Source organism: Procambarus clarkii, chromosome 57 (genome assembly GCF_040958095.1).
Source record: "Procambarus clarkii isolate CNS0578487 chromosome 57, FALCON_Pclarkii_2.0, whole genome shotgun sequence".
Lineage (NCBI taxonomy): Eukaryota > Metazoa > Arthropoda > Malacostraca > Decapoda > Cambaridae > Procambarus > Procambarus clarkii.
The window spans coordinates 11201681-11215625 of record NC_091206.1 but is presented as its reverse complement, the minus strand read 5'-3'; the positions used below and the strand labels follow the sequence as shown (position 1 = coordinate 11215625).

At 47.2% G+C, this 13945-nt stretch overlaps 1 protein-coding gene across 1 annotated transcript; it reads left to right on the top strand.

Moving 5' to 3' along the window:
• Positions 1-11274: 11274 nt before the first annotated feature.
• LOC138353321 (putative uncharacterized protein DDB_G0268364) lies at positions 11275-12630 on the top strand. Its single transcript, XM_069306199.1, has one exon. The coding sequence runs from the start codon at positions 11275-11277 to the stop codon at positions 12628-12630; it is 1356 nt and encodes a 451-aa protein (XP_069162300.1).
• The last annotated feature ends 1315 nt before the right edge of the window (positions 12631-13945 follow it).

The following is a 13945-nucleotide window of genomic DNA, read 5'->3' as shown; positions in this document are numbered from 1 at the left end:
CTCGTACCGCCGACTTTAGGCCAAAGGAGACAATTTTGCGACCTTCTATTGGCGAGTCCCGGTACTCTGTAGGGAAACCGTGCCTTCCACCTGTGACCGCCTTACTTCTGCTTTCTTGTTACTTCAGATGACGTAATCATTAATCTTCCGGCGAAATTCTTGAGTACTGCTACGTGCTTTCCATTTCTTGACCTCTCCTCCAACACTGCTGGAATGGCTGCAGTCTTGATGACGCAGCAGGTGGGTAGTGGTGATCTCGAGACAGCTACCCCGGCGTTGTATGGCACCTCCGGTGACTGCTATAATGTGGACAGCTCGCTGGCCCTGACAACCTCGTTAGTGACGTGAGGCGTCGGCCGGGTGACTCTTGGACAGTCACTCATCCCCAAAGTAACTGATGTATGGGTTACTGGGTCTGGTGGGGGGAGGGCTTTGTGTAACGTGCCTCCCCCCTCGGTCTTTACAGACAAGGGTTCACGTGTGGCTGGAACAACTGGGTCGGTGTACCAATCAGACCTGGGAACAGACAGACACAACACAGCGGAAGCATAGATATACTCTGGGTTTGGTGGAGGTGGAACCCCAGAGCACGGTAAAAGTTGCTACCTGAGTCAAGTATAGACATAGTACATCTCATTGCCTTTACAGGAAAATCTAATGAATACTAAATTATACTAACCAAGGAAGTTACTTTACTGTATAGCGCGAGATCTCGTCACCATAGGGTGGCGAGACTGCACCTGACTACTGATGAGCGATGACAGAGGGTCATCCTCATCTTCTGACTCGTCGGTGAAGCCATGAGTCAGCACTGCTGAGTCAGGAACTAGACCCGCTGAAGGCAGTTCTAATTCCTCTCTAGCATGATAATGTTTCAATTTATTCACGTGAATTGTCCTTTCCACCTGGTCCTCGAACACTCCTTTTATAACAAGATTAACCGGCCCCGCCCTTTTAATTACTCTATATGGTCCTCGCCACCTCGGAGCTAGTTTCCTGCTCTGATTGGCGGGCGCAGCCTCATTCACTCTCAATACGAGGCTTCCTTCCTTCAACTCAAGAAGGCGCACTTTCTTGTCATAAAAATGAGCATACCGAGTCCGTGCCTTCTTGGACGCTTCAGCTGCAATATTCCATGCATTTCTCATTTTTCCAAGGACCTCTGAAGGATAGTCCTCCCCGTATGCAACATTATGTCTGTTAAGCAGACCTGACGGGAAATTGCATGAATTACCAGTAAACAAATGAAGTGGTTGGGTGTTAATTGATTGGTGGATGGCAGTATTCAAGGCGAACTGAACATAGGGTAGGTGTTCATCCCAGGTGTTTGCATCATGTTCAGCAAGGATTGCAAGCATATCCTTGACTGAACGATTAGTCCGTTCCGTCATTCCGTTTGCTTGTGGGTGGTAGGCCGTTGTAAAAGCCGAAGTTGTCTCTAAAATCTTACAAACTTCTCTAAATATATTCCCATTGAATTCTTGACCCCGGTCAGAGACTAAAACTTTAGGAGGTCCGAATACAGTAACGAACCTACGCAAGAACGCATCTGCAACCGTACGAGAATCCTTCTGAGGTAATGCAACTAGTGTAGTGTATCTAGACAGATGGTCAACTAGCACCAACACATATCTGTTACCTGAATGACTGTGGTGTAAATCAATCAGATCGGCCCCCACACGATCTAACGATTCACGAATTTCAGGGAATTCCTGAAGTGGGGCTTGTACCTTAAGGGTACCTTTCCTCCTCTGGCAACGAGGGCACGACTTCACGAAATTGATTACCTCAGAAAGTAATCCTGGAAAATAAAATAGACTTTGCTTTTAAGTGCGTTTTAAAGATCCCCGGATGCCCTGCAATTTTTGAAGCATGTGCAAGCTTTAACGCTGATGACCGCAACGCGTCCGGAATAACTAGCTGAAATACTGCCCTATCATTCTGGCTGTTGACATAATACAGGACGCCCTGTTTCATCTCAAAATCATGAATAGGTAAATTCTTTTTCTTTTTCGGGTATTTTCCTCCCTCTAAATACTCAATAATCTCTTTCCATCTCGGCTCGTTCATCTGGTATTTTCTCATTTTATCCGATGGAATGGTTTCAATATTTTCATTAATCTGCATTGCCGCTATATTTCTACTTAGCGTATCTGGCACAACATGTGCTGGACCAGGCTTGTACAAGATCTGGAATGAGTGGGCCGAAAGTTCGTGAGACCAGCGTGATATTCGTGGGCATTTTGTTCGCTTTTTAAATATGTGTGTTAACGCTCGATGGTCTGTGTAGATTACAAAATGCCGCTGAAATAGGTAAGGCTCGAAATACCTAACTGATTCTACTACTGCCAGTGCCTCCCGATCCGTAGCTGAATAACGAACTTCAGGTCCTTTGACCTTCCTACTGAAATAGGCTACTGGATGGGGTAAATTATCTGCGTCTCGCTGAATTAAGCACCCGCCAATAGCAATACCGCTGGCGTCAGTGTGCACTTCCCACTCTTTCTCAAAATCAGGAATAGCCAATACCGGTGTCGTGATTAGTTGGTCTTTCAGTTTGCGATAGGCCTCGTCATGTTCAGATTTCCACACAAACTTCGCATTTTTCTTTGTCAGATCAGTCAGGGGTGCTGAAATGCCAGCGAAACCTTCAATATGACGACGAAAATATCCGGCCGCCCCCAAAAACCTACGCACGTCCTTTGCTGTCCTTGGAGTAGGCATGTCAGCAATGGCGCGGCAAGAATCTGGGTCAGGGCGGATACCGTCTGGGCACACCTGGAACCCCAGAAATTTGAATTTCTGAGCCGCCAAGGTGCACTTCTGAACATTCAGCCTGAAACCTGCCTGATCTAACAACTTCAAAGTCTCAGTCAAGTCCTGTAGGTGTTCCTCAAACGTCCTGGAATATATCACAACATCATCCAGGTACGCTAAAGAATGCCTACCCAGTACCGGACTAAGGATAAAGTTGATGGCCCTCTGAAACGACGAAGGCGCTGTCTTCAAACCAAACGGCATCCTACGGAATTGATAAGTGTGCCTACCATCCGAGAATGCTGTTTTTTCCCTATCTTGTTCTGCCACCGGAATCGCCCAATACGCCGATTTTGCGTCAAGAGTTGAGAAATACTTAGCAGCACCAAATTGATCTATTATCTCCTGTATTCGGGGCAACGGATACACATCACCCTTAGTTAGTTCGTTCACCTTCCGGTAGTCAACACAGAAACGATAACTACCGTCCGGTTTCCGAACTAGCACAACAGGAGAGAGCCACGGTGACGTACTAGGCTCTATCACGCCCTGTCTCAACATTTTCTGGCACTCCTCCCTGATAATGTTCTTTGCCTGTTCCGGCAACCTCCACTGTCTTGTGTACACAGGCAAATGGTCACCAGTTGGAATGGTGTGCTCGATCTTATCAAGGAGACCAATCTGGTCATCCTCTGTCGCAAACAATTTCGGGAATTTTCGTAAAACTCCTCTCAGTGCCTTCCTATCTGCCTGTGCAACATGTTGCAAATCAAGTGCTGAAATTAATTTTTCCACTTCCTCTACATTCTGTGCAACATTTCTCGTCTGGTATTGTACTTTGGATGGTGTTTTAGTGTTCAACATATTTAGTGCACTACATTGTGCAGTGACGGCTGGCGTCTCAGCTGACTCATGGTGAAAGATTTCTGTGTCCTCCACCATGGTTCCCTGAGATACCCTATCACCTGCCCTGAAGCGAAAAGTCTTATGTGAAAGATTGACAACTGGAATGAGTGCACCTTTATCGAGCACTACAACTAAGTGATGAGGAATTAATAAACTATCACATCTCCCAGCCACCTGAAGGGTGGTACCTGGTTGTATGTGACGTCCCACGGCTACTTTAATAAATTTAACAGAATGTGGTGGGCAACTCTGTTTAGTCAATGCATGCAATGCGCATGACCTCTTAACTGTGTCTGGAAGAGACTTAAAAATCAATTTTGGATAGTGCGCATTATATTTCAGCTTCCTCTTAATTGAAGCTACAACTGGGGGATGGTCGATCATCTCCACTGGGTAGGAAGTCTGTCCCAACTGCAACCTGCAGTTCCTAGCCCCTTTTTGAGCAGACAAGGAATAATTAAATCGCGACAGAAAATCAGTTCCCATTAAGATGTGACCAGGAAAATCAAGGTTCTCTACGATCGTACATGTGTGAGGCTGCAATGCCCCATCAATCTCAAAATTAACTGTACCTTGACCTACGATCTCAATCTTTTCCCCATTGACTGCTGTTAATGTCTTTGCGCAACGTTGAAGACGTGCATACTTAAAATTGCTGAAGGCTGACTTTTTAATTACCGTTGCCTGGCTTCCTGTATCAACAAAAGCTGTCAATCTCACACCTTCCACTTTCACCTCAAAAGTAGGCCTACCATCACTAGGAGCCTGCTTTCATGCTTTCGTAGGAGTGACTTCGCAATCCCTCTGTATATGCCCGCGCTTCCAGCAGGAGTAACACGTCCGCGGATCTCTGTTGTTACCCCGCGCAGGGTGGCTCGAACTTGCAGCTGAGGGCTGCTTCCCGCCTGATGAACCCGCGCCACAGTTCCTCGGCTTGGCTCCCTCGCCTTTACTTAACGCCTCTACGTATGGCGACAACTGAGTGCCCGGCGTCTCCGTGCGCATCTGCCTGTCTAAGGCTGTGGCGGCCTGGGGTTGGGGTTGAGGTATGGTGTGGGTGGCCTGGGGTTGGGGTGTGGATGGAGGTTGGGGTTGAGGTATGGTGTGGGTGACCTCAGGCTGGGGTGTGGATTGAGGTTGGGGTGGGTATGGGGTGGCCTGGGGCTGGAATGGGTATGGGTATGGGTATGGGGTGGCCTGGGGTTGGAATGGGTATGGGTATGGGGTGGCCTGGGGTTGGAATGGGTATGGGTATGGGGTGGCCTGGGGTTGGAATGGGTATGGGTATGGGGTGGCCTGGGGTTGGAATGGGTATGGAGTGGCCTGGGGTTGGAGGAACGGTTGGTATGGGAACTGAGGATGGGGTTGGTATGGGAATTGAGGATGGGGTTGGGGTTGTTGTAGTGACGGGTGAGGTGTACCTAGGTGGTCCCCAGTGGTGTCGGAAGAGGTGCTGTCCTCTACACTTCCACTTCCACTCCCACTGGTCCCCACTGACTGGTCATTATCTGGGTTAAACATTTTCTGTGATTCCTGGTGTGCCACGTCTCTTCTAAACTACCCTTTAGTACACCATCGACCCGGACTCACTACAACCGTGATCTTACACAAATAAAAAAAATCACAACTCTATTCTAAGAGAAAACTACTAAATTCCAAAATAGGAAATACAACGATTTATCGAGAGAATCGCTGAAGTGAATCCAATGAATGAGTGTCTGCCCCGCACTCGTGTCTGACCGTGAAATATCCCGCAGTTCTATTGCTGAAACCTAAGTCCTTTACGTTAACAAAAAAATTAAAGAATCTAATTTATATAAAACAAATTAAATGATAACGCAACTAACGCGCAGCACTCGTGATGGATTAATAAAGAATATTTACTGTACTTGAATACTAAACGCGCTTGAAGTGAGCAGCGTGGCCACTGATGACTGATGGAGCGGGACCAGCTGCGCTGAAAAAAAACTAAGTCCCGCGCTTTTTCGCTTAAACGCTGAAAAATCAAAATTTTTGTTCTGAAGGAAAATAACTAGTTTTACGTTAATAAACCGCTCTAGCGATTAATATAGACACCCAGGACCTATAAATGCTTACTAAAAATTGAATTTTTATCAAAAACTGCGTTTTTACTCAATTGCTGGACTGCCAATTTTCCTGACTCCGAGGGAAAAATATTCTATCACCCCAAATATCACAAAACTCCTTTAATTCACAAAAACTTGGGTTTCTCGTTCCCAGATATAAATACGTTATTATTTACTACTGACGTTGTATACAGAACAATACTGACACATCGGGCGGTTTCAACACTCATTAATTCGAATTTTCGCCAAAATCAGAGATTTTCACCTCAAATGGACTCTGACAAAATTACAACACAATTTTCTCGAAAAATAACTAAATTCGGCAAAAATGTAATTATCACTGTTTAATGCTTTACGAACAGAATTACGTCCCTTGCGCGCACTAGAGAGTAATACTGGCCCCAGAATATACACAAAACATGAAAATTAGAATTTCCGCCAAAAAGTCAGATTCTAGCCCAAGCTGGACTTAGAAAATTTTTCACCTACGTTTCTACTGAAAACAGAATTCTAAGTCTACAAACACAATTTTACCGTCTTACTGGTAACAACTAGAAAATATCACGCGCATCGACTGGGGAATCCTAATGACGCCCAGAACATACACGTGACCCACGAATACAAATTAATTACAAATTTAATTTATTAAAAGAAAACTAAAACAAAATCTAAATATGTTCACTCCCTATCACTTTAACACTCCCTACTTGACCTGAGTGGCAAATGAGAAGACTATTTCTATAATTAACAATAGCAACTATACCTTGGGCGACCAGCTAGATGTTTTGGCTGGTCTTGGGGAGAGGTAAGATGTTTGACCTCTTATCCCAGCTGCTCCCGTTTCCACACTGATCTTTTCCTTGTCTGGTCTCCCCCAGACAGAACATTGTATCCTTCCGCCTAGTCAAAGTTCTACCCAGTTACTAGCAAGGTTTAAGTTATAACAATTAACCTCTGTTGTACTTAATTGATCCAGACTGGTTGAATTATTTTACTGAATTAAATTACAAACATCTAACGGCAGAGCTGTTCCCGATCACAAAAATGGTTATTAAAACTTTGAGAAATAGTAGACCTGTCAACCCCTGATGACCTATGACCGCCGGTCACTCCGCTTTAAAAGTTAGATCTGATTCGTGACGTCACTGATGGTGACTTAAACTCAATAATTAGAATACTCTTGATATTGTATCCAGTACTATTATACAATACAATTTTAATGCAAAATGAATAAAGGCTAATTTCTCTAAATTACTGAATACTATAGGATGATTTATTATACGCAGCTATGAACAAAGCGTTGGTTATTTCCACCGCGAATTCCCCTGGGGGTCAGGTCACCATGCGGCTCAGCTTCCTATTCTCTTTTGTCGATAAACCACTCTGGATAATTCTTACAACAGCCTAGTTTGTTACAGAGAGACAGAGAGAGAGAGAGAGAGAGAGAGAGAGAGAGAGAGAGAGAGAGAGAGAGAGAGAGAGAGAGAGAGAGAGAGAGAGAGAGAGAGAGAGAGAGAGAGAGAGAGAGAGAGAGAGAGAGAGAGAACGTGTGTGCGCTTGAGATGGGGTTACTAGGAGGTGAGGTGTTCAGCTTACAGCAGGTAAGAGAGAGGGGTGGATATGAGAGGTTTTATCTCCTTTCCACGAAAGGTGTTAATCCCTTCTAGCCTGTGTGTGCGTGCATACGTACGTGGGCTTGAGTGCGTGCGTGCGTGCGTGCGCGTGCGTGTGTGCGCGTGCGTGTGTGCGCGTGCGTGTGTCACTAGTTCCCGGAAGCGGTAACTTCTACCCAGAATGAGCCACACCGAGATTTTAAATATATATACTATCCTGAACAAGAATTTGATAATATTTTACCTCACGCTGTACACCTGATTACTTGACCAGAGAGGGGGTACATACCAGTATGATTCCCGCTCACACAACTAGATGAGTAATGATGATGTATGGTTGACAACGGTGCTCCGTCGTCGCCTTTCCACTTGGTGATTCTCTAAGTGCTAGTAGATTGACGATGTCGATTCTTTTCTACACAAATCTCTGGAGTCACAGTCACCACCCAACAAACACAGTCACACACAGTGTGTGTGTGTGTGTGTGTGCTCTGTGTGTGTGTGTGTGTGTGTGTGTGTGTGTGTGTGTGTGTGTGTGTGTGTGTGTGTGTGTGTGTGTGTGTGTGTGTGTGTGTGTTTACTAGTTGTGTTTACTAGTTGTGTTTTTACGGGGGTTGAGCTTTGCTCTTTCGGCCCGCCTCTCAACTGTCAATCAACTGTTTACTAACTACTTTTTTTTTTTGTTTTTTTTTCACACCACACACACACACACACACACACCCCAGGAAGCAGCCCGTGACAGCTGACTAACTCCCAGGTACCTATTTACTGCTAGGTAACAGGGGCACTTAGGGTGAAAGAAACTTTGCCCATTTGTTTCTGCCTCGTGCGGGAATCGAACCCGCGCCACAGAATTACGAGTCCTGCACGCTATCCACCAGGCTACGAGGCCCCATAGACCCCCCTGTGTGTGTGTGTGTGTGTGTGTGTATTCACCTAGTTGTGCTTCCAGGGGTTGTGGTTGCAGGGGTTGAGCTCTGATCTTTGGCCCACCTCTCAACTGTCAATCAACTGTTTCTAACTACTACTAATACTACTACTATTATTTTTCACATCACACACACACACCAGGAAGTAGTGGCTGTGATGGTTGTGGTTGTGGTAGTGGTTGTGGTGGTTGTGGTGGTGGTAGTGGCTGTGATGGTTGTGGTGGTGGTAGTGGCTGTGATGGTTGTGGTGGTGGTAGTGGCTGTGATGGTTGTGGTGGTGGTAGTGGTTGTGATGGTTGTGGTGGTGGTAGTGGTTGTGATGGTTGTGGTGGTGGTAGTGGCTGTGATGGTTGTGGTGGTGGTAGTGGCTGTGATGTTTGTGGTGGTGGTAGTGGCTGTGATGGTTGTGGTGGTGGTAGTGGTTGTGATGGTTGTGGTGGTGGTAGTAGCTGTGATGGTTGTGGTGGTGGTAGTGGTTGTGATGGTTGTGGTGGTAGTAGTGGTTGTGATGGTTGTGGTGGTGGTAGTGGTTGTGATGGTTGTGGTGGTGGTAGTGGTTGTGATGGTTGTGGTGGTGGTAGTGGTTGTGATGGTTGTGGTGGTGGTAGTGGCTGTGATGGTTGTGGTGGTGGTAGTGACTGTGATGGTTGTGGTGGTGGTAGTGGTTGTGATGGTTGTGGGGGTGGTAGTGGCTGTGATGGTTGTGGTGGTGGTAGTGGCTGTGATGGTTGTGGTGGTGGTAGTGGCTGTGATGGTTGTGGTGGTGGTAGTGGCTGTGATGGTTGTGGTGGTGGTAGTGGCTGTGATGTTTGTGGTGGTGGTAGTGGCTGTGATGGTTGTGGTGGTGGTAGTGGTTGTGATGGTTGTGGTGGTGGTAGTGGCTGTGATGGTTGTGGTGGTGGTAGTGGCTGTGATGGTTGTGGTGGTGGTAGTGGCTGTGATGGTTGTGGTGGTGGTAGTGACTGTGATGGTTGTGGTGGTGGTAGTGGTTGTGATGGTTGTGGTGGTGGTAGTGGCTGTGATGGTTGTGGTGGTAGTAGTGGTTGTGATGGTTGTGGTGGTGGTAGTGGCTGTGATGGTTGTGGTTGTGGTAGTGGTTGTGATGGTTGTGGTGGTGGTAGTGGCTGTGATGGTTGTGGTGGTAGTAGTGGTTGTGATGGTTGTGGTGGTGGTAGTGGCTGTGATGGTTGTGGTGGTAGTAGTGGTTGTGATGGTTGTGGTGGTGGTAGTGGCTGTGATGGTTGTGGTTGTGGTGGTAGTAGTGGTTGTGATGGTTGTGGTGGTAGTAGTGGTTGTGATGGTTGTGGTGGTGGTAGTGGCTGTGATGGTTGTGGTTGTGGTGGTAGTAGTGGTTGTGATGGTTGTGATGGTTGTGGTGGTGGTAGTGGTTGTGATGGTTGTGATGGTGGTAGTGGTTGTGATGGTTGTGGTGGTGGTAGTGACTGTGATGGTTGTGATGGTGGTAGTGGCTGTGATGGTTGTGGTGGTGGTAGTGGCTGTGATGGTTGTGGTGGTGGTAGTGGTTGTGATGGTTGTGGTGGTAGTAGTGGCTGTGATGGTTGTGGTGGTGGTAGTGGTTGTGATGGTTGTGGTGGTGGTAGTGGTTGTGATGGTTGTGGTGGTGGTAGTGGCTGTGATGGTTGTGGTGGTGGTAGTGGCTGTGATGGTTGTGGTGGTGGTCATGATGGTGGATGTAGTGTCTTGGTGGAAGTCGTAGTAGTGGTAGTGGTAGTTGAGTTACCTATGGTTGTGGTAGATAACTCTACGTGGTGGTCGTACTGAAGGAAGGTATGATGCTGGCAGAAGAAGTGGTGATGATAGTCGTGTTATAGTGGTGGTGGTGGTGGCTCCAGTGGCAGCTCAAGCAGAGGAAATTCAAAGCTAGCAACACATGTTAGCCCCTCCCTCCTCTCCTCTTCCTCCTATCCCACACTCCCCCTCCTGTCCCCTCCTCCCACAGTGGATATCGAGCAGGAAGGTAGAAGACAGGTGAGTGTATGAAACTACCTGGTTTATAGGCCTACTCTAATTAATTAGGCCATGACGGTACCTGGCCAAAGTGGTTCTTAATTAACCGGCGCGCTGATCGCCCTTCCTTAATTATTGGGTAGGAATTTCTAATTGTGATTTAGGAATATTAGAGAGAGAGAGAGAGAGAGAGAGAGAGAGAGAGAGAGAGAGAGAGAGAGAGAGAGAGAGAGAGAGAGAGAGAGAGAGAGAGAGAGAGAGAGAGAGAGAGAGAGAGAGAGAGAGAGAGAGAGAGAGAGAGAGAGAGAGAGAGAGAGAGAGAGAGAGAGAGAGAGAGAGAGAGAGAGAGAGAGAGAGAGAGAGAGAGAGTGAGAGAGAGAGAGAGAGAGAGAGAGAGAGAGAGAGAGAGAGAGAGAGAGAGAGAGAGAGAGAGAGAGAGAGAGAGAGAGAGAGTGAGAGAGAGAGAGAGAGAGAGAGAGAGAGAGAGAGAGAGAGAGAGAGAGAGAGAGAGAGAGAGAGAGAGAGAGAGAGAGAGAGAGAGAGAGAGAGAGAGAGAGAGAGAGAGAGAGAGAGAGAGAGAGAGAGAGAGTGAGAGAGAGAGAGAGAGAGAGAGAGAGAGAGAGAGAGAGAGAGAGAGAGAGTGAGAGAGAGAGAGAGAGAGAGAGAGAGAGAGCGGATGCAGCTTGGTGCTGACATGTATAAGGTTTTGTGGCTGGGTAATGGCGGTAGTGTTGCAGGATGGCTCATACCAAGTCATCAGCAGCGACAACAGCAGAACTCAAAACGTGACGACAGTCTGAGAGAAAAACAAATCTCAAGGTAACTGTGCAGTTAGCCTAAAGGACGACGCGCCTGGTGTTTCACCAGTCGAGCCGAGCTGCAGTCAAGCATCGTGTTCAGCTGTGACTCACCACGGGGGAAGTACCGCTTCTGGTATCTAACTTCTATGACCATGTCCAACGTGGGCACCAAGAAGCTCAGTGCCCACAACGTCTACAACAAGAGCACCAGGCCATGAAGTGCCCACAACGTCCACAACAAGAGCACCAGGCCACACAGTGCCCACAACGTCTACAACAAGAGCACCAGGCCACACAGTGCCCACAACGTCTACAACAAGAGCACCAGGCCACACAGTTCCCACAACGTCTACAACAAGAGCACCAGGCCACACAGTGCCCACAACGTCTACAACAAGAGCACCAGGCCACACAGTGCCCACAACGTCTACAACAAGAGCACCAGGCCACACAGTTCCCACAACGTCTACAACAAGAGCCCCAAGCCACACAGTGCCCACAACGTCTACAACAAGAGCCCCAAGCCACACAGTTCCCACAACGTCTACAACAAGAGCCCCAAGCCACACAGTTCCCACAACGTCTACAACAAGAGCACCAGGCCACACAGTTCCCACAACGTTTACAACAAGAGCACCAGGCCATACAGTTCCCACAACGTCTACAACAAGAGCACCAGGCCACACAGTTCCCACAACGTTTACAACAAGAGCACCAGGCCATACAGTTCCCACAACGTCTACAACAAGAGCACCAGGCCACACAGTTCCCACAACGTCTACAACAAGAGCACCAGGCCACACAGTGCCCACAACGTCTACAACAAGAGCACCAGGCCATGAAGTGCCCACAACGTCTACAACAAGAGCACCAGGCCACACAGTTCCCACAACGTCTACAACAAGAGCACCAGGCCATACAGTTCCCACAACGTCTACAACAAGAGCACCAGGCCACACAGTTCCCACAACGTCTACAACAAGAGCACCAGGCCACACAGTGCCCACAACGTCTACAACAAGAGCACCAGGCCATGAAGTGCCCACAACGTCTACAACAAGAGCACCAGGCCACACAGTTCCCACAACGTCTACAACAAGAGCACCAGGCCATACAGTTCCCACAACGTCTACAACAAGAGCACCAGGCCACACAGTTCCCACAACGTCTACAACAAGAGCACCAGGCCACACAGTTCCCACAACGTCTACAACAAGAGCACCAGGCCACACAGTTCCCACAACGTCTACAACAAGAGCACCAGGCCACAAAGTTCCCACAACGTCTACAACAAGAGCACCAAGCCACACAGTTCCCACAACGTCTGCAGCTAGAGCACCAAGCTGTTCAGATCCCAAAACATTGGCAAGGAAGGAGGAAGGAGGAGGTCGAAGAGGAAGAAGGAGGTCGAAGAGGAAGGAAGGAGGAGATGGAGGAAGGGGGAAGAAGAATGGGAGGAGGAGTTCGAGGAGTGAGGAGGTGGAGGTCGAGAAGGAAAGAGTTGGAAATGGAGGCGGTCGAGGAGGAAGGAAGACGTCGAGGAAGAAGGAGGATGTGGAGGAGGTCGTAGAAGTGTAAGGAGGATGAAGGAGGAAGAAGAGGGGGAGGAGGAGGTCAAGGAGTGAGGAAGAAGATGGAGGACGAGGGAAGAATGAGGAGGAAGAGGTAGAGAAGGAGAAAGAAAGCGAGGAGGGAGGAAGAAGAGGTCGTGTTCAAGGAGGAAGGAGGAGGTATAGGAAGAATGAACAGGGGGTCAAGGGGGAAGGAGGAAGAGGAGGAGGAGGTTGCGAAAGAAGGAATAGGAAGTGGGAGCAGTCGAGGAGAAAGGAAAAGGTCGAGGAGGAGGAAGGAGGAGGTCGAGGAGGGAGGAAGATGATGAGGAGAGAGGAAGAAGTGGGAGGAAGAGGGGACATGGAAAACACATGAAGAAAGTTCTCCTGCGCAAACTGGATATTATTATAGATCATTTATTATGAGGCGGCGTCTGGGCAAGACTTATGTCTGCAACAAGTCTGCTGTCGACGAAGCAATTGTCAAAGACACGCGAGTGTCTGCCAAGGAGCAGGTGCCACGGAACGGATTTTATTAGCACATACTTGCTGTAAGCTTCAGATATTAGCCTTGCAGCTGGCAAATTCCACACAATTTAGAGGATGTTGGCGTCGGAGTAAGTGTACCGTGGGTTGTGTAAACCGCAGACCTTAAATGTCTGTGGTGGAAAATATCCTTGTGTTGTTGAGGACGATAACTTTTAACTATAAATAAAAAGTCCCTAACTTTAGTATCAGAGAGCTTGGTCTTGACACAAACCATGTAAACTCTCATAAATGACCTTGTACCTAACTCTTTAAAAAATATATATCTCGAATTGCTGAAATCGGTGTGCTGTTGTGTGGATTGTTGTTTTGTTGTGCTTGTTATATTAAAATATTTTTGTTGACAACTCCCTCGAATCTGTAATGTGCAATTAAGCCTTGATTACATTAAACCATCTTTGTTATGATATTTTACTTTTAACATTCGCAAGGTGTTTCAAAATATGTTAAAGAATTTGCTCATTATTTTTTTTTTCAATTTCTTTTCACAGACCGCTTCATTATTATTCCCTTGCATCATGCGAAATAGGAAGCCTGTTGCTACTTATTTGTCAAAATTTTTGAGCTGTGATGTTCGATCCGTGGATAACATAATACTATATTTTAACAATATATATGAAGCAGTTGGTGATCATTTTTGCACACCGGACCGTCCTGTCCCTGACAACAACTTCAGTGTGTTGACGTCCATCCAACAATAGGTCTGGTCTGGTGTTCGACTTAAAGTTTTCAATCGTGGGGAAGATTATTAACTAAAGCAATAAAAATAGTTTACTCATCAACCAGCAA

Coding starts and splice junctions, on each gene's coding strand:
- LOC138353321 (XM_069306199.1), top strand. CDS start 11,275: ATGAAGTGCCCACAACGTCCACAACAAGAGCACCAGGCCACACAGTGC.